Genomic DNA, 25,460 nt, shown 5'->3' with positions numbered 1-25,460 from the left:
GGTCCTGTTGCCTCTGAGGCGCGACGTCCTTTGAGGGAGGAGCGCGGCCTGAGGGCCGGCGCCTCCCTCGTTCAGCCCGCCCGGCCGAGCTCAGGTGCAGGGCCCGGCGTGGCCCGCGAGAACCCGGGGCGTGCGTGCGCGCACCCGGGGCCGTGCGTGCGCCCGCCCGCGCGGGGCCGCGCGTGAACTTGGGCCAGAGGGTGCCCGCTCCTGTCAGCGCGCTCAGCCCGGCCCGCGCGGCCCCATGCTTTTCCACTCGCGTCGGTGCCGAGCGTTTTCGCCGCTGCACACGGAGAGCGCGGCGGGCGGGTCGCTGAGGGCGCGGGGACCCGGGGGCTCGCGACCTGGGGTTGGGACTCCTGCCGCGCGCACCACCCCCGGACCGGCCCGGGCCCCGGGCCCCCCACTCCCCGGTCCCCCTGCACCCCAAGACCCTGCCCACCTCGGGGCCCCCTGCGCGCCCCAAGAGCCCCGGGCCCCGGGCCCCCTGCGCCCCGAGAGCTCCGCGCACCCCGGGACCCCCGCGCGCCCCGAGAATCCCTGGCCTTGGGACTCCTGCGCCCCGGAATCCCTGCTCCCCAAGAGCCCCGCGCCCCGGGACCCCCGCGCGCCCCGAGAGCCTGCGCACCCGGGGCCCTGTACACTCTACGCGCCCTTTGGCTGTAAGGGGCCCTGCCTGGGGCGCGCTGCCACTTGCTGAACCGACTTTGGGTGTCGCCTTTGCGAGCTGTCGTCGTTCCGGTACCGAGACGCGCGGCCTGAGCGGTTCCCGAGACTCATGTGCCTGTCATCTTGCAGCGAGAGAGAAGCAGGAAGTTGGACGTGATAAACTGTGCGTCAAGGGAGCCCAAAGGTGGACCCGCACGACGGGGGAGACCAGACCCTCCCCGGCGAACTGTGGAAGGTGATTGGAAGTGGATTCCGAAGCTGCTTTCTCTGCATAGACGAGGGTTGAGTCTCTCAGACTTTTCCTGGGAGTGGAGAGAGGTGCGTTAGGTAGAGAGTGTTTTTCTTTATTTCTGCTTTATTTTCCCTTTACTCCAAGTACAGCCGCAGATCTGAAGTGTTATGTCTGTGTTAAATTGGCTCCAGTTGTTCGCATTTGGTCATGGGCTACCTGTACTTGACTCTAAGCTTCCACAACTTTACAATTCTTTTTAACTCAGTCACTCACTACTTAATTGAGTATAGGATGACCTCTCTGTATTGAGCGCTTTTCTAGATAGGTTAGTTTGACTTCAAGAATGGCTTCAGTTTCACAATACTTACGAAATTTAACTTGAGCTTATAGGTTCTGCTTCTTCATCTCACTGTCTTATCAAAGCAGGTCCGGACAGGGAAGCGCAGCCTTAGCAGTCTGATGGCAGAAGGCCAGGAAACAGTTTGATTTTGAAGTTCTGGACTGTTACCCCCCAGTTGAAATTGAGATAGCAGTTGGTTAGGAACAGTGGCTTTTCTTTAAACTGGTCTCCTCCCATGGTTCACTGTCCAGAGAACCATTAGACCTTGGTTAAGGATCACGGGTGGGTGGCACGTGTGGTGTAAAGGGTTTGCTCTTTGGGTGGATCCCTACATTTTTTTGACTGACTTTGGATTTGGGGAGAGGAGAGGCGTTCTTGTAGCTGCTGGGAATGTGTAATGGAGAGGCTGCCAACGTTATTGTCTTTTTTTTCCTTTTTAAGTGGGTGCATCAGGACCTTTCCTGGTTATGGAGACATTTGCTCATGCACACCTGGGTGCACAGGGAGCAGGCACATAGGAGGCCTGTTTGTTTGCTGGTAGATAAAAGAACCAGGGCAACAGTCCGGTGTTTTTTGTTTATTTTTGCGGTACGCGGGCCTCTCACTGCTGTGGCCTCTCCTGTTGCGGAGCACAGGCTCCGGACGCGCAGGCTCAGCGGCCACGGCTCATGGGCCCCGCCGCTCTGCGGCATGTGGGATCCTCCCGGACCGGGGCACGAACCCGCGTCCCCTGCATCGGCAGGCGGACTCCCAACCACTGCACCACCAGGGAAGCCCCAGTCTGGTGTTTTTTACAGGTGCATTGCAGACATTCAAAAACAACTTTTTTTTTTTTTTAAAGCAAATTAAAATTTTTATATAAACTCTTTTGGCTTTTTCTGCTGTAATATTTTTGAAAGGCAAGTGGACTTTGACAGTCTTTTAAGCGTTTGTTATAAGTGGTCGTAATTTAACACGTGTGCCGGGGACCCAGCACCTTCATGCGCGTTCCTTAATTTGATTCCTTGCAGCCTCATGATCTGGCTGGTCTTTCCCAGAGAGGTGACGTCACGGACCTGGGAGAGCCCAGCTCGAAGCAGGCCCGCCGGGGTCTGACCCTGGGTCTTCTGTCCAGCCGATCAGAGCCCACCCTACATCCTTTCTCAGAACGAACTTTCTGGGTGTGGTGTCTGTTCTGCAGCGTGGTGCACTCTGCACGCACTAGCAGGGAGGTAACGGTCATAGTCTCCTTTTTATTGATATCATGTAAGTTTCTTCTCTTTGTTGCCTTGCAAAGGTCACAGTTCAAACATGGTTTCCGGGCAACTTTAAACTAAAACTCCTGTTGTCTAAACCCTCCAGTTGTGTATTTTAATATTAGCAAGATGTTGGTTAGTTAGGACAGGTGATTTCTGTCTTCTTTTCTCGTTTTGTTTTGAAGTCTTTTCGAAAAGACTTTGGTGGCCTTGCGCACAGTTTTTCGGTGGCACTGACACAGGGCTGTCTTTGCCTCAGACTTTCCCAGGGGTCATGAGTGTGGCACCGAATGTGCCCTGTTAGGGAAAGCACCGAACCCCTGACGTGGACTCGTACCCCAGACCCCGCCAACTGAAAATCATCGGGCGTTTGCGGCGGCTGCAGTAACTTTTCCCTTGTGGCCTGTATGCAGCGTGGGGACATGGCCACTCCCCTTTCCTTCCCAGCCTCCATGTGATGCAGGAGTGGGGACCGTGACTGGCTCCAGCAGCTCGAGGGGGACGCTTGGCTCCCTTCGCTTTGCTAAGTGTCACTGCTTTGGTTACTATGACAGCACAACAAATTCACTCCAAAACTGGTGGCTTCCAACAGCAACGCTCATTTATTACTGCTCAGGGTCTCAGGGCCCGGAATTTGGAGGAGCTTGGCTGGCCGGGGGCTGGGGCTGAGCGTCCCTTCGGGGGACATCCTGGCTCCGGGGCTGGGAAGATGTGGGGAGCGGGGTGGCTGGCCTCTCCGTCACTGTGATCGCCCCGTGCGTGCCTTCAGGGTGTGTCCCTAAAGGCACCAGGCCTCTGCAGCGCCCGGAGGTCACCTTGCCTCTGTCCGGTCGAGGGGCACCTCAGCTCCACCTTCTCCTGGGGGGCGCTGAGACCAGCACACAAACAGTGCTAGTTAATAACTCATGTCCAGTCAGGTTCCAAGTTTTGTTCGAGTGTTCTTGGTGAGAAAATGAAAGAAAATCTCTGAGAAGCTGGAGGTGGTGCCGCTGTGCCGGCCTCTAGCTTGTGACTGCACGACGCGCCTGGAGCTGGGGACACGCTGCTGGGTCTGCGGCGCCGGGGGCTCCGTGCTGTCTTTTCTGTGAAAACCCCGGAACCGATGCTTTTGGGTCTAAAGTGGCCTGGCTCTGGCCTCCCCGTGCTCTGGCACCACTGACTGAGCAGGTCCTGGAAACTTTTCTCCCCGTTTCGTGCTTCAGGAGCTGGCGGGGGAGCTGGAGCAGCCTGTCCAGAGCCCAGGCTCGGGCCCGGGGTCTGGGGTGCAGCCAGGGCTGGGTCCGGCTTGAGGGCTGGAGGGAGGCTGCATTTCCAGTGGCCCTGTCCCCCCGCCCCCAGCCCGGGCTGCTGCCGTCTGCAGCCTGCTGTCCACGCGGATCCACCTGTTCCTCCCCGAGTACCGGGTGGCCCTCGATGGAGATGCCGTGCAGGCCCCTCCCAGCGTGAAAGGGGAGCAGGGTGATGGGCACAGGGGACACCTCCGGCCTGAAGCTGAGTCCAGCTGAGCAGAGTTGGCTGAGGGAACCGAGACACTATAGCAGGGACAGGACGAAGAAACTGTTAGGAGGAGAGCCCTGTGCTGGGTCAGAGCCTCATAGATGAGCACACACGGAGGCTCACGGCGCTCAGAGGCGCGCCGGGGCCCTCGGGTTAAACAGGGGAGCAGAAATAAACATGTCACTGGAAGGCGTGGAAGATGAGGTGTTGGCCATTGTGGAAACAGATCGACAGCAACAAAAACGAGACAGAGACGGACGATCAGGGAGGGCCAGCCCAGGAGCGCAGCGCAGAGCACCGGCTGTCCCTGAAACAGACCAGGGGCAGGGGGGACGGGAGGGGCTCGGCAGTGACGCTGTCGAACCTCCGAGGCCCCAGTGGCTTGGGTTCCTGGTTAAGAAGACCCTGCTCAAGGCCCTGTGTATGTTTCCCGGCCCTGGGAGACAGAAGAGTCAGAAAGTCCGGCAGGCATCCAGGGAGGAGAGAAGGGGCGCGGGCATCACACGCCTGCCAGGCACCCTGCTCAGGAAGCCACAAGGTGAGGGTGAGGCCCAGGGCCCAGCTGGCCAGCGCCACTCCGGCCTGAGCAGAGGCCGGGGGTCCAGGAGCACACGGCCTAACGGTTGTCCTGACATCTTTGACCAAATGAAGCTTGCTTGCCGAGTTGATAATTCTTTGGGGGAGTTTGAGGGAAGAGTTTGTATCGGGCAGAAACTTTGTGTAGGAGAAAAAGGAGGCAATTATTAACCTGAGGAAACGGGCTCCCTGTGTGGCTCAGCTGGGGATGCTGTTTACAATGGCAGAGTGGTGTCGGTGATGACTTACGGAAGTGTTGGTGGGCCGCACTGGGAGGCTGGGAGGCGGGGGGGGCAGGGAGTTGGTGTGGGGACGTGCTGGCAAGACGTCAGCCCTGATGCTCCCCAAGTCAGAGACAACCAAGGACAGCTGTGCGCATGCACCGTCCAGCATGGACTCGGGGTACGAGTGCAGAGCTGCGGGGAAGTGCCCTGGCAGAGGCACTGCTGGTGCCCGTCCTCTGCGTTACAGAAATGCAGCAGTGTTGGCATTTAAACCTATGCGTTGCCGTGATACGATAGACGTGGCTTGTTGTAGGCTGAATTGTGTTGAAATCCTAAACCCCAGTGCCTTGGGAATAGGATTGTTGCATGTAATTAGTTAAGGTGAACTCATGCTGGAGGAGGGTGGCCCCTAATCCGAAACGACTGGTGTCCTTATAATAAGGGGGGTTTCGGACACAGACACAGTGAGAGTGAGGCTGCCACAGGCCAAGGAGCTACCAGGAGCCGGGGCAGAGCCCGGAACAGACTCTTCCCCGGCGCCTTCAGGGGGAGCACAGCCTCCAGAGTCGGGAGACAGTAAGTGTCTGTTGCTTAAGCCCCCAGCGTGTGGCCGCCCTCAGACACTCATATGGCTTTACAAATGCTGTCTGACTCTATGTCAATAAACTGAAATGAAAAGAACAGAAAAGCAGAGCCACTTTGGAGCCCTTGTGGAGGGTGGAGTCCAGAGGATGAGATGGGCCAGAGCGGCCGGCCGAGAGGCCCTCAGAGTCTGGGTCGGGCCACGCGCGGGGCCGCCCGTTGGGCACTTACTGTGTGCGTGACACCCCTGGGCCTGGAGAGTGCCTGTGTGGGGACGTGAGGGGCCAGGAGGCCCAGAGTGAGGATTTTGGCCTCTGTCCCGCAGGCACGCAGGGTGTTTCTGGTGGTTGGAGCCCTGTGGCTACTTCTTGTTGCCAGCTGAGGGCTGCTGAGTGGACGGGAAGGGACAGCTTTGCTGCTGCGGCTGCCCAGGCTCACAGGGGTGGGCAGGGAGAGGAGCCCTGGGAGGTGGGCAGCCGGGTCACTGGTTTGCTTGTGAAGAAGGACCAGCGCCTTTGGAGGGAGGACAGCGGCTTTGAATTTCTCACGGTAGGAAAAGTGGCGAGGCGTCCACAATTGGGCCTCCTCTGCGGCGGGTCCGCCTGACACGGGAGGAGACTGTCCCCTGGTCAGGGGATGCTCCAGTGTGTGTGCGTGGGGTCTTGGAGCTTCTGAACTGGGGCTGTGGGTGGAGTCAAAGGTCACCTGTGCTTCCAGGGGTGCCGAGGAGCCCTGGCCACACGTCTGCCTCAGTCGTCCTAGGGCTTGTGGGACGGAGCCTCTGTTTCCCGGCCCTCAGCGCCCGGCCAGCAGGGCCGGTTAGTTCTCTCACGTCTGGCGTCTGCGTCCACCTGGGCCCCCAGGGTCCTGGGTTTGTCCCTCTGTCCTGGTACCTCCTGCTCAGATTTCAGTGTTGGCTCCATCGTCCTCCCAACAGGCCGCCCTGCCATGGATGGGGTCCTGCTCGCTTCCTTCTAGCACCTGCCACCAGCTGGCATTGTTCCCAAGGCGAGCTTGCCTCCCTCAGGGCCAGGACGCTGTCCTGAGCTGCTCCAGCCCCGGCTCATCATGCTGACCGTTGAGCAGGGACGTGCAGGGCATTATGCATTGTGCCCGTGAGGTTCCATCCTGATCGTTTGATTTCTTATAAGGGGAACTGGCGTGGCCTTGAGGGTTGACACAGTGTGTCCTTCCAAAAGGTCTGCTCAAGTCCTGACCCCACGACCTTTGCATTAAGATGTAAATTAAGATATAGTCATACTGGGGACTTCCCTGGTGGCGCAGTGGTTAAGAATCCGCCTGCCAATGCAGGGGACCCAGGCTCGAGCCCTGGTCCAGGAGGATCCCACATGCCGCGGAGCCACTAAGCCCATGTGCCTCAACTACTGAGCCTGCACTCTGGAGGCCGTGAGCCACAACTACTGAAGCCCGGGCACCTAGAGCCCGTGCACCACAACGGAGAGTAGACCCCGCTCACCACAGCTAGAGAAACCCTGAGCGCAGCAAAGAAGACCCGACACGGCCAAAAATAAATAAATATTTTTAAAAAAGGAGAAAAAAAAGATGTAGTCATGCTGGATTAGGGTGGACCTCAACCCAATCACTGGTGTCCTGATAAGAAGAGATACAGAGACACAGGACACACAGGAGAGGCTGCCTGAGGATGGAGGCGGAGGTGGGTGTGATGCCGACACAACCAAGGATGCCAAGGACCGCTGGCCACCACCAGAGGCTGGGAGGGAGACAGGGAGCGGATCCCCCCTTGGAGGCCCCAGGAGGAGCCAACCCTGCCGACACCTCGACTTCTGGCTTTGGGTCTCAGAACCCGGAGGAAGTAGGTTTCTGCTGTCCTAAGCCCCCCGTTTTCGGTTCTTCATGGGGGCAGCTCCGGGGAGCTGGGATTTGAATCTGCATATTAACAACTGTGAGTGGCACGCGTTCCTTCCCCAAGACGACAATGAAAACGTTACCCAGGACGGTCGTTCTCCTCTGCCCGGTGCTCAGCCCCCACCCCCAGCCCCGGGCGGGCAGCTGGGCGTCCCCACTGGGCGTCTCTCGCTTTGTCCGCAGCTGCTGCGCCCTGCGCGCACCGGCCCGCAGCAGCCGGGAGCCGTGTTTGCGCTGACACTGTTTTGTTGTCTTTCTTGCACGTCTGCAGTGGTGGCGGAGGACCATTCCACGTGGAAGCTGGCCGTGCCCCCTGGGGGCCGCGTGGCTCCTGGCGTCCGTGTCGGACGTGGCGCAGCGCGGGGGTCGGATCGGGACCCGAGGTGCTGGCTCTGACCGCTGTGCTGATGCAGATGTCAGGCGTTGTCCCCTGGAGCCCTTTTTCTGACCCAGGACCTCGTGTCCTCCCAGGGTCGTCAGCAGGGCAGGACTCCCTCGTGTGCGTCTCTCCCGGCCCTGACACTGCTGATCGCTGCCCGTCACTTCGCACAGTTCACCTCATTTGGGTTTGTCTGACTTTTCCTCACAGCTAAATCCAGCTTCTGTGTTTCTGACAGGAATCCCGTGTCCCATGCTGTCACTATGCCCTGGAACAGGCTGTGCTCACCTTGGCCTCTGGCTTTCGCGGTGGCCTCCAGGCTCCTGTGCTGTGCGGTCCATGATGTGCCTTGCAGGGAGACCCTTGGGGGCCCCGCGAGGCCTCCAGGCTCCTGTGCTGTGTGGTTCACGACAGAGAGCCTTACAGGGAGACCCTTTGGGGCCCTGTGAGGCCTCCAGGCTTCTGTGCTGTGCTATTCACGACAGAGAGCCTTACAGGGAGACCCTTTGGGGCCCTGTGAGGCCTCCAGGCTCCTGTGCTGTGTGGTTCACGACGGAGTGCCTTGCAGGGAGACCCTTGGGGCCCCGTGAGGCCTCCAGGTGCCTGTGCTATGCTATTCACGACAGAGAGCCTTACAGGGAGACCCTTTGGGGCCCTGTGAGGCCTCCAGGCGCCTGTGCTGTGCGGTCCACGATGGAGCGCCTTGCAGGGAGACCCTTGGGGCCCCGTGATACCCTGCCTCTCCTCGTGCTTCCACCCACTGGCTTTAGCTTCAGCGATGATTCTTGCCTGGAACTTTATGCGGTGCTTTTCAGGTGGTGATTTAAAAGACATTCCGTCCTTCCATCTACATGTCTTAGTTGGCATTCTACCAAAAGGAAGAGCTTCCCCCTCCCCAATTTCCTTACCTTTTCAATTATTATTTATTTATTTATTTTGCAGTACGTGGGCCTCTCACTGTTGTGGCCTCTCCCGTTGCGGAGCACAGGCTCCGGACGCGCAGGCTCAGCGGCCATGGCTCACGGGCCCAGCCGCTCCGCGGCATGTGGGATCTTCGCGGACTGGGGCATGAACCTGTGTCCCCTGCATCGGCAGGCGGACTTTCAACCACTGCGCCACCAGGGAAGCCCACCTTTTCAATTATTTATTTCAGCGTGGATTTGTGCATCTTATTTTTTCTGTGGAGTATAGTCCACTTGCCTCGTTCGCTTCGCAGCTGCCCTGAGGGCCCTGTCACCACTCTCTGCTCCTGTCCTGATGCTCTGGCACCTGGAGATGCCCCAGCCTCCTCTGGTCGTTTCCCTGCCCCAGCCCTGGACATCAGCCATCTCTCCAAGGACCGTGGGGCCTGTTTTCAAAGTACTAGTTGTTTTATTATTTTTTTCAAATTTTGCCGTGGCTGCTGTTCCCTTTCTAGGGTTTTGTGTGCCGTGTGCCACGAAGAGGGTTTGACAGGAGGGTCTGAGAGACCCCCGAGCGGTCGGCTCGGGGCAGAGGGCAGAGGAGGACGCTGCCCCCTTGCCGGCTGTCAGAGGGCAGTGCCGTGGGCGTCGGGGGGTTGCAGCAAGGGAGGCTGGTCTGTCACGTGTCGGGATGAAGGGGCCCTCGTAAAGCCCCTCTCCTGTGAGGGGTTTCTGAGTGGGGCCCAGGTGGCTTTGTGGGGAGCGGCAGGGGGAGCTGTTCTGCGGCTTGGCTGGCCCTGCCCAGGGACTGGGGGCTGGCGGTGGGCGTGTGGTGTGGCCACAGCTCTGATCCGGTTCCCGGGTTCGCACGCATTGAAGCAGAGCCACTGCCGGTGCAGAGCTGCCCCCTGGGGAACTGCTGGCCCTGACCCTCCCGTCTGGGCCTTGGGGTCCCTGGCTGTGCTGGAAGAGGTGGCCATCTCTACTTAGGACGGGGAGCCCAGGGCTGCTGTCAGCGCCAAGCATGCTGGGTGCTGAAGACCCCGTGGACGGGCTTCAGGCTGAGGGGCACAGACGTGGGCGCTGTGGATGGAGAGCAGCTCTCCTGGCCTAGAACCAGTCCTGGGTGTGGATGGGGCCTCTGGTCGGGGCGAGCTCACGGCCTCTGGGGGGCAGTTAGGAGCCGGGCTCTGAAGATTATGGAGGTTCCATCACTGCTGTCGTGTTTAATTTCCAACAGCTCTTTTAGTTTTCTCTAAATGTTCACTTTTAGCGATCTTACTGTGTAGATACGGCGCCTTCTCGCTCGGAAGCTCTCGTCCTCTGGCGTCATCTGTTTTCTCCAGTTGCTGGGGTCTTCCTGTCTGTCCGCCTCTGTCTGTGGCTTCCTGGGCTGGGGGCCCTCAGCAGCTGCTCACGGGGGCAGCGGGCCACTGAGAAGGGGGTGCCTGCGTGGCGGGCGGGTGGCCGGCCCTCTCCCGTCAGCGTCTGCGGGGAGCCGGGTCCTCCGAGCGTCCCCCCCGGGCCGCCGCCAGCTGGGTCTGCTGCCAACTCTGCACCCCCGCCCCCCTCCCAGGAGGGAACCCCAGCTTCAGTTGGGGGCGGGGCTCTCACTGGCCAGGTGGGGCGGAGGGGTGTCTAACTGCTGCGATCAGTGGTCAGCGGTGACTGGTCAGCGGCCAGGTGGGTCCGGCCGTTCACGGCCAGCTCGTTTCCGGGGTCTCGCTGCCGCTGGCTGAGGACTAGGTTTCCAGCAGCTTCTCGAGTCCGAAGCGTGGCGGTCGCGCCTCCTCCCGTCTGGCGCCTGTGTTTGGAGCAGGGGTGGGGAGGCCTCCCTCGCCGGCTCTCATGCGTGTCCACCTGCCATCCTTCACCCAGACCGCTGCTTTCATTACATTTTCCAGGAGAGAGCTCTTGTGGTAGTTTTCACGCGGGAGGGTCTTTGTTAGGCAGCGAGATCAGAATATTCACACACGCAGTCCTGGCGGGTGACGAGTCATTAGCTGAATGGCTTTGCCCGTAATCCTTATGATGGTTTGTTTCTCTTTGCCAGAAACAGGCACGAGGCTCTGAAGAACCCTCGGGAATGGATCGCTCGTCTTTAAAATGGGAACGTACCCTTGAGGGTTAGCTCAGAGCCAGCAGCAGCCCGGGCCTCCCGAAGCCTGATGTTCCAGAACCCCAGGGCCTGTCGGCGCGGACAGAGGGCACGGGCCCCGGACCATGGTCACCCTCATCACTGAGAAGCTGCAGAACCAGAGCCTGGATGACCTTGCCCGCAAGAGCTACGATGCCGGCCCGGTGAGCTGCCTGGCCCGTGTTGGGGGCCGCTGCCTGGGCTGGGCCCCAGCTGGGGGAGAGGATGGGGGGAGGTGAGGAGGGAGGGGGCGGTGTCCCAGGGAGGCTGCAGCGCCTTCGCAGCCCCCAGAGCCCGTCAGCGTCGTGATGGTGGGTCCTCAGCCTCATTAAAAACAAACTTGGAAAGCCTAAGTTACACATAGACGCGTACGGTCCTGGGCGCTGAGTGGGCAAACGCCCACCCTGGTCGGCAGCCGTGCCCACCAGACGCTGCCCGTGCCTCCGGGCGCCGCCCCTCCTGAGAGCTCCTCTTGAATTCTGTCTCTGTGGCTTAGCTTTGCCCGAGGTGGAGCCGATTTCTGGGGCCATGTTCCCATGACCTTCAGCTCACACCCTGCCTGGTTAAACTGGAGTCCGGAGGGAGGCGGCTGAGCGTCCGCACCTGCCTGGTGCTGGGGGCCGTGCCTGAGCGTCTCCCCGGGCGGGTGCTCAGCGCCGTCGTGTCGCCCGCACCCAGCCCTTGGCCTGTTGTGGCCTGTGGTGTCCTGCAGGGAAGGGGGCACGCGAGTGGGTTTCGCTGTAAAGAGAGCATGACAAGAAAAGTCCTACTTAGAACTCTTCCCGTTGTGACACATCATTTCACCTTGTGTGACTTCCCCACACGTCCTTCTGGACAGGATGCACGTGCGTGGGAAACAATGCCTTTCTGTACCAATGGGCGTTTCACTGAGCTCCTGGTGAGGCTTGCTGACGCGTCCGTGGGGTTCCTGTGCTATGGGTGCATAGACGTGGCTTAGAGCACCTGCTCTAACATTCACTTAAAAAAAAAAAGAGGAGGGAATTCCCTGGTGGCCTAGTGGTTGGAATTGGGCGCTTTGACTGCCCCAGGGCCTCGGCTCAGGGAACTGAGATCCTGCTAGCTGCGCAGCCAGAAAAAAAAAGAAAATAAGAGTGTAATTTACATAGCGAAAGACACAAATTAGTGTCTCTTTCTGAGCAAGAAAGTCCCCGTCATCTCTATCACTGTTTGATTTTGGGCTCGGGGCGCTCCAGAGAGCAGGGCAGCTGTTCTCGATGCTGGGGTCGAGGCGAAGCAGATGATGTGCTGGGGACAAGTAGAGTGAGGAGGGGTGTTGGGAGTTGACACAGGGCTGGAATTTGGTGGAGCAGAGGCTGTGGGCGGTGAGCCAGCTGGAGCCTGGGCCGGACGCGGGAGTGAGAGGGTAGCAGGGCCCACAGGCCCCAGAGCTTGGTGGGGACGCAAGCCCTGTGGGGACAGGAGCCGGTGGGGACACGAGCCTGGTGGGGACAGGTGCTTGGCGTCCGTTCTCAGTGAGGGCCAGGGCGAGAGCAGAGGCCATGACTCGGGTCGGGGAGCAGGCCCCCTCTGCTGCAGGGCTGTGCTGGGGGCCTGGGAAGGGTGCCAGGTGGAGGAGTGAGGGGGGGTGCAAGGTCAGGGAGGGTCAGCGTGTGCTGGCCCCCGTGGACGTAGCCTCAGCGTGCTGTGTGTGTCCTCCAGCACGTCCGGCCGTGCAGGTATAGTTGGGTTGGCAGAGAGCTCAGCTTTTAAAGCCTTGAGTTTAAAAAATACTTTTTTATTGAGGTGTACGTTTCATCTAGTGAAATGTGCAGATGGGGTTTGGTGTGGATTGGGTGGGTTTTCCAGTCGTGTGCGCGGTAACCTTGTCACCGTCACTGCAAACCTCTCCACCGCCCCGGGAGGTCCCCTGTGGCCCCACGTGGCTTTGCTGTCCCAGAAGTGCCGACATGCAGCGTGTACTCCTGGAGATTGGCTTCTCCACTCAAGGTGAATGAGCGCCCCTGGGTTCACTGTGTGGACGGCGCATCAGGAGCTGTTCCTTTACTCTGTTGAATGGTCCGCGTCTCCTGTTGCCAGGCACTTGGGATGTGTCCACGACTGGCTGTTAAGAATGACACCGCTGACTGCGTTCGCGTGCAGGCCTCTTGTGGAAGTCTGTTCCCACTGTGTTAAGCGAAGGCCTGCCCAGAGGCCCGTCAGTGCCCCAGCCATGCCGTCTCCCTGGTCGGGAATGGTGGCGTCTGCTCACGACTCTGACCGCGTGTCCCTGATGACCAGTGAGATCAGGGCCATTTCCTGTACTTACTGGGTGTCTGTGTGTCCTTTTTGCTGTCCTTTTGCTCATCTTTCTCTTGGGTTGTGTGCATTTTTCTCACTGGTTTGTAGGAACTCTTTGTATATTCTGGATACGAGTCTTTTCTTGGATGTGTGTTTTGGCAATATTTTCTCTTATCCCATGGTTTGCCTTGTCACTTTCTTTCTTTTTTTAAAAAACTTTTATTTATTTTTGGCTGCGTTGGGTCTCATTGCTGCACGTGGGCTTTCTCTAGTTGCGGCGAGCAGGGGCTGCTCTTCGTTGTAGTGCGTGGGCTTCTCATTGCGGTGGCTTCTCTTGTTGTGGTGCACAGGCTCTAGGCTCACAGGCTTCAGTAGTTGCAGCATGCAGGCTCAGTAGTTGTGGCACATGGGCCCTAGAGCGCACGAGCTTCAGTAGTTGCGGCGCATGGGCTCTAGTGCATGCGGGCTTCAGTAGTTGTGGCTCACGGGCTTTAGAGCGCAGGCTCAGTAGTTGTGGCACACAGGCTTAGTTGCCCCGTGGCATGTGGGATCTTTCTGGACCAGGGATTGAACCCGTGTCCCCTGCATTGGCAGGCGGATTCTTAACCACTGCGCCACCAGGGAAGTCTGCTTGTGGCTCTCTATGTCCTTTACTTAACTGAATAATTGTGAGGCTTTTAAAAATCCTGATTAAGAAAAGAAATGTATTCCGGGGCCCACGTTTTTCTTTTTAATCACCAAGAAGGACAGTGTTGGGGACAAACAAGTTTATTGCAGGGATAAAAACACAGGCCTGTTTCTTGAGTTGGAACTCTTTCTGAATCCGCATGTGTAAACCCACAGTACTGAAACTTCTTTCTCTTCACTTTCAGTATTCTGCCCAGAAACTGAACACAAGTGGCCACTCGTTCCCTTCTGAGACCGACGGTAAGTATTTAAAAGCGCCAGCGGGTCTTTCTGGGCTGCTGTGGGCCAGGACCCCGTGAGCAGGGCCGGACGGGGAGGCTGACATGGAGCGTGGGGCCCCTGCTGCGCCCCCTCCTCTGCTGGCCTCTCCCTCCTCTGGGCAGCGGTACGGGTTGGAGAACTTCCTTTCTGGAAGCGGCCTGGCAGTGCAGACCTGAAAGGCCCGCCCGGTGGGGTCTTGTGGCCACCAGGGAAAGGACGGGGGTCCGGCGGTACACACGGCCTGTGCCGCAGCGCTGGTGTGGCGCACACCCGGCCAGTGGTGGGAGCCGGGGTTGTGCGTGCCTGGAGGGCCTGGGTCTGCCGGACCCCTTCCCTGCACCGCACGCCCCTGCCACGTGTACCCTGTGGTCTGAATGGGCCTAGGAGGCTTGGCCGCCCGAGCGTAAGTCTGTTTGCGTGAGTGTGGGTGTGGGCGCTGTGGCCCCTGTGACGAACCGTGGCTGGTGTCCGTGGTCGCAGTGAGGTGCTAGTGGTGCGACTTCAGGCCGGACAGTCCAAGTGGCATCCAGGTCTTCCCCTGCGGCCCTGCTCACCTCCACGGGGACGCTGTGCTCGGCTCCCTCCAGGCTGCTCAGGTGCAGCTGTCACCAGGGTCTCGGGTGGTACGGGCCCACACGTGGCCCTGGGCACCGTCTCCGTCCCACACAGGGCCAGTCCTGGCTCGGAGCCCCTCGGGCTTCCCGTAGGCCACGGAGCCAGCCCTGCCGTCCTTTCTGACTGACTGTGCGTCCTCGTGACCCGGGGTCACCTAGGGCCTTTGCGTGTGCCTCTCCCAGCGGCGGGTCCTGGCCTCCATGCCAAGGCCCCTGAGCTGGGGGTGACCGCAGAGCAGCTGGGCTGGAGGGGCTGCTAGCCGCCCCCGGGCCAGGTCATCAGGGCTCTGGGCTCCCCCAGCCCTGGCCCTACTCCCCTGGCTGCCCCCGTGCCCAGGTATGCTGCCTGCGTGAGCCCATCTGTGTCGAGCTGCTGACCCCTGTACGCTCGGCCTCTCGAGTGACCCTCATGCCCCCGTCTGATGACGAGGAAGCTGGGTCTGTGGTGTCAGGTTCCCCGTGCCCCTAGGCGTCCCCACCGTGGTGTGAGCTGCGACTGTGCAGGGCAGGGGCGGGGGGGAGGGGCATCCCACGAGCAGGACTGGGCCCACCCTGAGGCCAGGTAGGGCTGAGGGCGCGGGGGGCGTGCGCCCCTCACCCGTCTCTCCTTCGTGTTTCCCCAGAAGACAAGCACCCCTGGAAGGTCGTCGGTGGAGGACAGCCCGTTGGAAGCCAGGGGGCCGCGGGCCCTGCCATCCCCTTCCCTCCTGGCCCCTGCAGCCCGAGCGCCAGCCTGGGTGCGGTCAGTGCCAGGGACCTCAGGGACGGCACAGGGCCGCCCTCAGCACCCCCCACCAAGCGACACTGCCGCTCCCTGTCGGAGCCCGACGAGCTGGCGCGCTGCCGGTCCCCGTGGCGCCCCGGTGGCTCCAGAGTCTGGGCTCCTGTCTCCAAGCGGCGCTGCCACAGTGGCGGGAGCGCCACGCTGCAGGCCGGGGGCGCCTGGTCGCCGGGCCGAGCCCTCCCCGCTGCCAGCTCCGCCTCACCCCCCGCGCCCCGGCTGGCCTCGGCTTTGGCCAGCAGCGGCCTCCTGGCCCTGGGCCCGGCTCGGCAACCCGCCGGACCTCGCTGGCCCTCGCCGCGCCGCCGCCTGTCCCTGTCACAGGAGCACCTGTTGCCAGTGGACGCGGCCCCACCCTCAGCGGGCAGCACGCCCGCGTCCACGCCCGCGTCCACGCCTGCGTCCACGCCCGAGCTGGGCCGCCGCCGGGGCCTGCTCCGCTGCCGCTCTCAGCCGTGTGTGCGCGCGGGCGGGAAGGGCCAGCGGAAGCGCAGGCGTGAGGAGGATGCCCGCTGGCCGCGCCCGGCCCTGGACTTCCTGAAAATGACGCGGGTGAGGCTCCCTCTTGCGTCCAGTGCAGGCGCCCCCTCCATGGGGCGGGGCGCTTATGGGGGGATCCGCCCCCCACACGGGCCTGGGCTGCCCTTTGCAGGGTGGAGACAGGAGCCGTTGGTCAGGGCGTCGAGGCTGAGCGGGCGCCGTCCGCCACCAAGCCTTTCCTTGCCGTCCTTCGCGGAGCCCGCCACCAATGAGGCCTCTTTGGAGAAGGTGTTGTTCAGAGTTTGGGTTGTGAACCAGCTTGAAGATTCTGGTGTCCGGGGTCACCGCCTGCCCCTCCCATGCTGTTTTCTGATCGCGGGCAGTTCAGAGCAGAGTTAAAGGAAAGAGCCGGTTTCCAGAGGTCTGACCTGTGCATCTTTGCAGGGGGATGGCAGGACCTTCTGGGGGTGCTGAGGAGCAAGGACGGGGCTCTGGCGTGAGAAAAGGGAGAGGACGGCCTGCCAGGCCCCCTCATCACAGAGGCGGCTGTGCCTGGGGTCCTGGCGGGGGCGCAGGAGCCCGCAGGGTGGGACTGAGGTCGCCGTGGTCCACAGAACCCAGGTGGGATCCAGGCAGCACGATGCCGTCTACACCCACTCTCGACTTCACTGTCAGCTTTACCTTTCCTGACTGGTGGGTTTTCTGGAAGGTTCTTCCCAGTGGTGGGGAGGGAGCTCCCAACCCACACTTGCTGGCTGTGAAGTTTCCGCGGAGAGCTGGGGTTTAGGAAGGGGGTGTTCCGCGCTTTGCCACATGCCGCGGAGGAAAGCTGGCCGTGAGCCCGATACGCACCCCCAGCTCCGAGTACTGCAGCGTCTGCAGGCCCCAAGGGGGCAGGACTGTGGGGACGTTCCCACCAGGGACTCCAGAGTAGGCAGGGGGAGCAGAGCAGGGGGAGCCCTCACTGCTGGGTGGGCGTGCCAACCCCTCAGACCAGGGAGGGGGCAGGGATAGGGTGAGGAGGAGGGTGTCAGGACCACTGACCACAGATGTGTGTGGACCCAGCCTGGCAACTCTCGGGTTGCTGAGCTCTGGGCCAAGCATGGTCGCGATCGCCTTGTGATGGAGAGGCTGCCGTGCAGGGCGGCTGGTGGGGGAGCAGAGAGGAGACGGGAGCTGGGGTGTGGGCAGGACAGGGACAAGCCTGGGGAGGGCAGAGGCTCCTCCTGTTACGGGCGTGTGGCTGTGGTCCTAGAGCTAGCTCCCCTGCGCCCCTACCACGCAATTCCCGGGCCCAGCAGTCTCGTCCTGTGTCCCCTTCCTTCTCCAGCCATTCTGCCCCAGGCTCCTGGCAACCTCTCTCGTGCTCATGGGTGTCTGCCTCTGATTCAACCCTGATGTCCCCAGCAGAGCCATCTCTGAAATGAAAGTATAAGATAGTGTATCAGTCATCTGTTGCCTCGTAACAAACAGCCCACATCTAGCAGCGGAAACAGCACACGTCTGTGCTATGTTCTCGTGGGTTGGGCACCCAGGAGCGGCTCAGCTGGCCGGTTCTGCTCAGGGACTCCCCGAGGTCACGGCCATGCTGTCGGCCAGGGCTGTGGGCACCTAAGGCTGGACTGGGGCTGGGGGAGCCACCTCCCAGCTCCCTCACGTGGCGGAGGTTTGGTGGGATTGCTGGAAAGCCATCTGGGCCTGGGGTGGATGTGGATTTAAACAGAGCCGCACCCACTTTCTCCAGTCAGGATCTAGTAGGGTTTTCTGTTTCTTCAGTTTGTTTTGAGTATTTCTGGGGACTTGTCTGTTACAGTTAAGGTTTCAGTTTTGGGTACAAAGTTGCTCATTGTACTTCTCAGGCCTTTAAAATTTGTAGTCTGTACTTTTTTATCTTTAATGTGAATGATGAAGTGTGTGTGGCTAGGAACATGGCAAACAGATCACAACGGCCACCTGTTGAAAAGCATCTGGTGAAGAACCTTCCCCCCGTGCCAGTTCAGATCCCCATTTTGAGGCGTGGGGTCAGTTCCGGGCCGGGTGCAGAGGTCAGTGCCCAAGCGGGCCCCGCAGCCAGTCGGCAGCCCCTCCGTCCCTCACCAGACGACGTGACTGTGACCTGTGTGGACTCACACCGCCTCTGAAACTGAATGCCTGGGTTTTCCCACCACACACCTGCTGTTGTCTGCAGACACCAGCCGAGTGTCCAACAACTCACTTCACTTCTGAGACGAACTACCTGGGGTTAGTGCAGACCCTGCAGGTCAAGGCTCAGCCCCACAAGACGGCCCCACTTCAGGCACCAGCCCCAAGTCCAGGGCCTCCTGTACCTATAAATAGGGGGCTCCCACGACCCCTCCTCAGGGTCCATCATTTGCTATAATGGCTCACAGAACTCGGGAGAGCACCTTACTTACGACACCCGTTTATCATAAAGGCTATAACACAGGAACTGCCAGATGGAAGGGATGCATAGGGCAAGGCATAGGGAGGGCGCAGAACCTCCACACCCTCTCCAGGTGCACCACGCTCCCAGCACCTTGACGAGCTCACCTAGGAACCCCACCGTTGAGGGGATTTTATGGAGGTTTCGTTGCATCGGTGTGATTGATTAAGCCGTTGGCCACTGGTGATTAACTGGGTCCCAGGAGGTGGAGGTGGGGTGGGCTGAAAGTCCGACCCTGGAATCCCAGGCTTCGTTCCGCTGGTGACCAGCCCCCATCCTGAGGCTGCTGCGGGGTCGAGTCGTGTTGGTGTGAACTCGGGTGTGGTTGGAAGGGGCTCCCCCGCCCCCGTCACTCAGGGAACCCCGAGGAGTTTAGAGCTCTGAACCAGGCACCCGCAAGAAGACCAAGTATGTTCCGTACTCCATCACGATGTTACAACGTACCTAGAAAACGCGATTATTTCAAACATCAGAGGAGTGAGGTGACAGTGGCCAAGCGGTCACGGGGTCTGAGTGGCGAGGTTCGGGCCTCCCTGCGTTTGGGGTGTGGGGCCTGTAGGGCGGCAGGCCCGCTGCGGCGCGCTGCGCGGGGAGCGAGCTGAGAGTGTCGCGGGTGTTTGCTGCGGGGCTGCAAGCGGGGGGGCCAAGCACCGTCTGCAGGAGTGACTTGAGTCCCTGGTCCCGGTCCCTCCCTTGGGCTGGCCGCGGTGGTCGCTGGGCTCTGCGGGCGGCTGGGGCATAGAGGCCCGCCGTCACCAGGCGCCCCCTCCGCGCAGGACGTCGCCTCTGGGAAATGCCCATCGCTCAGCCTGGACACCTGGCGAATTCTGTCCGTTTGCACCTGGAGACCCCCAGGTTTCCTGTCCCTTAGTCCGTCTCCCTTCCACGAGGCTTCCTGGGCGCGGGAGGAGCCCCGAGAGGTCAGAGTGCACAGGCCCCTGGACACAGCGCTGGGGCTCCACGCTGTCGAAGGCCGGCTCCCGCCCGGGCCTGCCGCCGCAGCTGCCCGGAGCCGCCAGGCCTGGGAGCTTGCTGGTCAGCTGGTTCCCACTGCTTTCTCACAGAAGCAGCCTCTTGGTTCTTGTCCTTATTTTTGTGTCATGCGCACAGTGCCTTAGAGATTGTGGCCGGAATGTGGCTGTGAGCTTTCCCTGGGGAGGGCCCCCCACGAGGCCAGGGCGCTGACGTGCCTCCCCAGTGGCCACAGGGGCGGCCGGGCCCTGACTCCCAAGTCTTGTGTGGATGTCACTGGGCCGGTGAGAGGGCGGGGGGCCCGGCACCGAGAGGTCAGGCAGTCGCGGCCTTTTCACGGCCTCCTGGACTGAGGGGGGCAGAGGGTGAGCAGGTGGGGCTGGGGGCCTCGCCCTGGCCGTCCGTCCACCAGCCCAGGGTGGGGGAGGGCACCATGGGAGGGTCCGGCAGAGGCGGGGAAGACCCGGGGCGGTGGTGGTTGACCTGCAGCTTCTGTATTTGTGAGGCTAGTTCCCTGTCCATGTGTTTCAAGTTCGTTTTCTGAGCAGCTCGTGTCTGCCTTTCATTTTGTCCTTTTTATTCGTGCTTTAGTTTCCCCCAAGTTGAATAAACAGACCGTGCCATGGTAGATGTACTCTGTCTAGTCTGCTTTAACCTGTTCGCTTCTCCCGATCGACTGTCGCATGAGCGTGTTGCTTTAGACGGACGTGGAAGGTGATGAATGTAAAAACCGCGCGTGGCGGGTACACCCATCTCTCTTGTGGAGGGGACGCTGTGACCGCTGTGGGTGGCACTGTGGGTGGAGGTGTGCCCAGCGGCCTCGGGGCTACGCTCTCTCCCCTCTTCTGAGAAGGTCAGTGCCAGGGTCAGGCGAGGTGCCAGACACTCAGGGCCCAGGGCACGAGGCATGAGAGAGGCTGTGTTCGTAATGCCCCCGTGCCCTGTCGCTGAGGTCACTACGGGGCTCTCGCTGGTGAAATGAGGGTCCCCGGGCACTGCAGGCCGCCCAGCAGGAGACACCGCGGTGGTACCATCCTGGCTGTGCCACCTGGTGACGGACCCCCCGGCTGGTGTCTGGGCCTCCAGAGAGACCCAGAGACAGGTGGCCGTCCACTGCAGAGTGGACTCGCCAACCCCGAGAGCCAGGGGTCAGCCTTCCTTGTCACCATCTCTTTCACGCACGGCTTCTTGAGGAAGGAGCGGGGTGGCATGGATTCAGAGGCCTTGCACGTCCTCTCCCGTTGCCCAGGACCGGCCCCTTCACACTCCAGACGCTGCCCTCAGCTTCCGGGCCCCGCACCATCCCGTCTGGTCCTGGTTCCCCAGTCTCCTCTCTGTCCTCCAAGCATTTCGTGAGGACAGACCTCGTGTGTCTGTGTTTGTCGGTTGTGCCGGGTCCTTGGGGGTCAGTCGGGTGCAGGGGGCCCCCGCATTGCTGGGGAGATGATTTCGGGGTGTGATATTCTTCAGTCTGCCTTCTGGGGCCCCCGGCCTCAGAGGGTGGGCCTCCTGACTGGTCCCCTCTTTCCCTTTGCCGGTTCACAGATGGAGGATCTTATCCCTGGGTGTTGGGGGTCTGGTTTTGGGGACGTTTTCTTTGTCTTGCATCGCCTGTTTCCTCCAAACTGCTTCCTCTTTTGGGTTGTCCTCACTGCTGCCTTACATAGAAGATGCTGTCCCCAGGTGTTTGGTAACGTTGGGACGCCTGCCTGCGTTTAAGCCAGGGACCCAAAAGCCGATCGGCGGCCCCATGTGCCTGGGTGTGGCCCTTCGGCCATGAGCTTTTTGTGGGGTGCTGGGACCCCCCAAGTCTTCACCCCCAGTTCCACAGGAGAGGCCTCTTCCAGTGCTGCCTGGGGAGGCTGGGAGTCCAGACGGGGTGCCGACCCTCAGGCGGCCCCCGTTTCCGCATGTGTCCTGCTCGTGGTGGACAGCCCCATCCCCCCAGTCCTGTGGTGTCCACCGGGCCGGCCTCCGCCCGTGGTGGGTGAGGAGGGCCTTGGCTCGGCCAGGTCGGCCGCGGTGCGTGTCCAGGTTCCTCTCCTCGGCTGGAGCCCAGGCTGGACCTGCGCCTGGGTGCTGGGCTCCAGGGGCTCCGGGCAGCCGGAGGCTCCCGCCTGGGCTGTGGCCGTGGCCTGTGGGCAGGGCCAGCTCTGGTCTGGAGCATGGACTCCAGGGCTGTGCTTCCAGGAAGAGACCTGACGAGCCTGCGGCTGGGCCGGGCCGGCCGTTTGCTGGCAGGATGGTGTCAGTCTCACGGGGCCTCTTCGCTCCAGCCGCGGAGGGTTGAGCGCAAGCTCTTGCCCGCGTCAGTTGGGTGGTCTGTGGTGGGCGCATCCCCCAGGCTGTTTTGCACACAAGGTGAAAGACCCTCTAAAACTGAGGGCCCCTGATTCAGAACTCCAAGTTTTGACCTTTGATTGTTTTTGTAAAATAAATAAATTTATTTATTTATGTTTAGCTGCGTTGGGTCTTCGTTGCTGCGCGCGGGCTTTCTCTAGTTGCGGCGAGCAGACCCTACTCTTCGTTGCGGTGCACAGGCTTTTCATTGCGGGGGCTTCTCTTGTTGCGGAGCATGGGCTCTAGGTGTGCGGGCTTCAGTAGTTGTAGCACGTGAGCTCAGTAGTTGTGGTGCACGGGCTTAGTTGCCCCACCGCCTGTGGAATCTTCCTGGACCAGGGATCGAACCTGTGTCCTCTGCATTGGCAGGCGGTTTCCTAACCGCTGTGCCACCAGGGAAGTCCTGACCTTTGATTTTGAAAAGATATTTTCTGTTCATCTGCTTAGATGCAGGTCACCGTCAGACCAGAGCAGGACCGTCCGGCAGCGAGGGTCACACGTGTCAGGTCAGGCCCTCTGGAGCCTTGTGACGCCCCCTTTGGGCTCTTCAGTGTGGAGAGTCAGTGGCTTCGAGCTGTGCGTGGCCTGAGCCGGGAGTGTCCAGAGCTGCCGCATTCACGCTTGAGCCGCAGTTGTGGTCGTAGGCGGGCCTCCGTCCTGGCCACCGAGAGGACCTGTGGGCTGTGGTCCTCCCGCCAGCTGTCAGGTTACTACCGTCTGGGTAGGGCTTCGACTTCCATGCTGTGAATCAAAAGGAGAATTTTGTAGGTGGAGATGTGAGGAAGGACACGTCGGCTTCTGCTGCTGTGGGTGCAGGGCTGGGCCCGCCGTGCTGTGGGGTCTGCGTACGAAAGTGACCTTGACTGTGGCGTCCACCTTGATTTGAATGAAGGAGAAATTATCTCACGCGTCCTCATTTTGTGACCAGGGCTTGTGGCCAGTTGTCAGATCTTCAGGGACTTGACTCTTCAGTGTTACTTCTTGGCGGCTCACTCTTTCCAGTAGGACAACAGCCGAAATAAGGCCGTTGGTCTGGTGGAGCTGAGTGGCACCCCCGAAAGCGCTGGTTCCAGAGGGAGCTGCGTGTGTGGTTCTGGGGGGCCTGTTCCAGGGAGACGTGTGTCCAGGAGCCTGACCGCGGGAGGCCTGCGGGCACCCTTGCCCCGTGGCCGCCACCCCCACACACGTCGCCATGTAGGATTCTGCTAATGCCCTGAGAAGCCCCAAAACACGTGGTGACGTGTCTGCGGGGCAGGGTGGGCAGCCCAGGGGTGACGCCTGGACGCGCCGTGGACAGCACGTGGCGCTGCACGAAGCTGCAGGACCAGGAGTTCAGGGAGGGACCGGGGGCAGCGGCAGACCATCGGCAGAGCGGCTCTCAGCTGAGCGCTCTGGGCCGGCCGGCCGGGGGGCGCAGGGCGGGGAGATGCCCGCCAGGCTGGAGGGGGTGGAGGCTCAGGGGAGGCCCCCTGCGTAGGGTGTGCGTCTCAGGCGTTCTAAGGTGAGGACAGTTGTGGCGTGTCGGTGTTGAAAGCGGAACCATTGGAAGAGGGAGGGCTGAGGGGAGAGGAAGGTGGGCACCGGGGGTGGCTGTGGGGCTCGCCTGGTAGGAGCTGGGGGCCCTGGCGGGGGTCCCCCGAGGCAGGCTGTGGAGGCGGGCGCCGGCTGGGCTGACGAGCGGGGCCGTTGTTGCGCGAGGACCCCGGACCTCCGGCCAGTCCTTCCGCAGGTATTTGATGGGATCGTGGACACACCTCCGGCCTCGAGTCCCCGGGCCCTTGTCCCCCATGCGCCGGGTCTCAGTGGGGCCATGGCCCTGGGCAAGGCAGGGGCGCGGGCAGGCAGGGCTCTGAGAAAGTGGCCCCGAGGGTGGGAGGGCGTGTGGCGGGGCCCAGGGAACCGAGGACGCCTTCTGTGACCTCGGGGACCCCTCTTGGTGGGATGCCACCTCCCCTGTGGCCTCCTGGAGATGCTTCAAGCCTGTGTCTTTTCTGTTGCAGACGTTAAAAAATTCAAAAAGCCTTTGCTCCCTCGATTATGAAGACGAGGATGAGGAAGACGGCCAAGTGAAGACAGCCGTGTCCTCCCCGTGCGACCCGCACGGCCCCATGAGCACCGCTGCGCCCAGCCCCGGCGACGCCGGCCCCAGCCCGGGGGTCTGGCGGGGGTGGGTGGCCGGTGAGGGCGAGGGTGGGAGTGGCGGGGACCCAAGTGACTGGGACAGCGCTGGGGAGGAGGGCATCTTCCCCCTGGGCCGCGGCGAGCTGGACCTGGAGCAGATCGAGAACAACTGACCAGCAGGCGGGGGAGCCCCGGCTCTTCCCCGCGAACGTGCTGTTTTGAACTCGAGGTGTCGCTTTGATCCAGCCTTTCCTAAAGAAGTGTTCTGCGTTTTTACGGCGTTTACAGTTCCGAGAAAGCGTCTCTATTTTGAAGTGAATTTTCGTGAGGGCATTCTGTTAACAGGGTCTGTGCACAGACCCTGGGGTGGGTTTGCGTTCCTTTGGTGAAACGCCTGCTGTGAAGGGCACTGCGCGTGGTTCAGCTGCTCGGAAACACCGGGCGCGTGGCCGGCCCCTCTGTGGACGCGGTCGTCGTGTGCCGGGCTGTTTGGAGCAGGGCTGCATCGCTGAGGACTTGGGACGGGCCGTGAGGACGTGGTCCTGGCAGCCCTGCTCTGTCACTTCAATAAAAGGCATTCATTTGCTTTGCGGTGTGGCTTCTGCCGCTCGCTTTCCTCCCCAGGTCACGTAGGCCTGGCTGGCCTCGCGTCTCTTTTTGTTCATTCTAACAATAAAATCATAGGCTTTCTACCAAACACGTTGATCCAAGGAACTTTGGGTAAGAGGAAGGATTTGCGATAGCCAAAGGAGACATTTATAATCTTTGGAGAAGTATTCTTGCTTTTCTTTCCTGAGAAAATGGTCGTGGGGCCCTGTTGTTAACTGGAAGCGCCTTCTGAACTGGTTTGGGCTTAGCTGGGGGCCGGGCAAGGCTGGGAAGCGTGCTCTTCCCCATGGGCCCCCCATTGGCCCTGCCCTGCGAGGTGGGGGGCAGGGTCTTTGAGCGCTGCGCGGCCGCCTGCCGGGCACCCACCCACCTCGTGCCTCTTGGGAAACTCAGCAGCACCTGTTCTGACACAGTTACTTGCAGAACTGAAGTGGCGGTAAAGGCTTCTTTTCCCATCAGTGTTGAAGAGGTCTTTCTTCTCTTAAAACCTCGGCGGCAGCCTGAGGGCCCCGCTGTCCTCAGAGGCACAGTTCGGCTCCTGGTTGCTCTCCTGGGGAAGTAGGGGGACGGATGTCTGTGCCGCAGACAGATGCAGAGGGGCCTCCTGCCTTCTCTGAACAGTCCACGTGTCCAGTCAGAGGCCCCTGCCACTGGCTGGGCCCGTCTGGGGCGTCACCTGGACAGCGGGAATTTGGAAGCTGCCTGGGTTTTTTTTTTTGCGGTACGCGGGGCTCTCACTGCTGTGGCCTCTCCCATTGCGGAGCACGGGCTCCGGACGTGCAGGCTCAGCGGCCATGGCTCACGGGCCCAGCCGCTCCGCGGCATGTGGGATCTTCCCAGACCGGGGCACGAACCCGCGTCCCCTGCATCGGCAGGCGGACTCTCAACCACTGCACCATCAGGGAAGCCCTTTTTTGGGCTTTTTTTGGCGACGCCGCACAGCATGTGGTATCTTAGTTCCTTGACAGGGATTGAACCCTTGTCCCATGCAGTGGAAGCGTGGAGTCTCAACCACTGGACCTCCAGGGAAGCCCTGGAAGCTGCCCAGGTTTAGCTGAAAGAGAAAAGAACAAAAATAAGTTGCCGAGGGGGCCGGGGTGGGGGGCGAGACGGGAAGGTGGCTGCAGGGGACGTGGTGCTGGTGGTGTTGGGACGGCTGGAGAGCCCCCGGGATGGCTCTTCAGCAGGGGCTGGAGGCGGGGACTCTGGCCTGGCAAAGGCCACTATAGGGCC

The 25,460-nt window shown here is 61.1% G+C and overlaps 1 protein-coding gene across 5 annotated transcripts; it reads left to right on the top strand.

Moving 5' to 3' along the window:
* Positions 1-37: 37 nt before the first annotated feature.
* On the top strand, positions 38-24,315 carry FAM53A (family with sequence similarity 53 member A). Of its 5 annotated transcripts, none has more exons than XM_067734835.1 (6): positions 38-94; positions 799-904; positions 10,577-10,824; positions 13,792-13,846; positions 15,105-15,814; positions 23,498-24,315. In XM_067734835.1, exons 3-6 carry the CDS (start codon positions 10,747-10,749, stop codon positions 23,789-23,791), a joined length of 1,137 nt encoding a protein of 378 aa, XP_067590936.1. In that variant the 5' UTR covers positions 38-94; positions 799-904; positions 10,577-10,746; the 3' UTR covers positions 23,792-24,315. The 5 variants fall into 5 exon arrangements, with proteins under 5 accessions (XP_067590936.1, XP_067590934.1, XP_067590933.1 ...); XM_067734833.1 differs by having other exon boundaries at positions 799-987; XM_067734832.1 differs by lacking the exon at positions 38-94 and having other exon boundaries at positions 137-904.
* Positions 24,316-25,460: the final 1,145 nt, after the last annotated feature.

This window comes from Pseudorca crassidens, chromosome 4, assembly GCF_039906515.1.
Source record: "Pseudorca crassidens isolate mPseCra1 chromosome 4, mPseCra1.hap1, whole genome shotgun sequence".
In the NCBI taxonomy this organism is placed as follows: Eukaryota; Metazoa; Chordata; class Mammalia; order Artiodactyla; family Delphinidae; genus Pseudorca; species Pseudorca crassidens.
The sequence above is the reverse complement of the archived record's forward strand: the minus strand, read 5'-3'. Positions and strand labels throughout refer to the sequence as shown.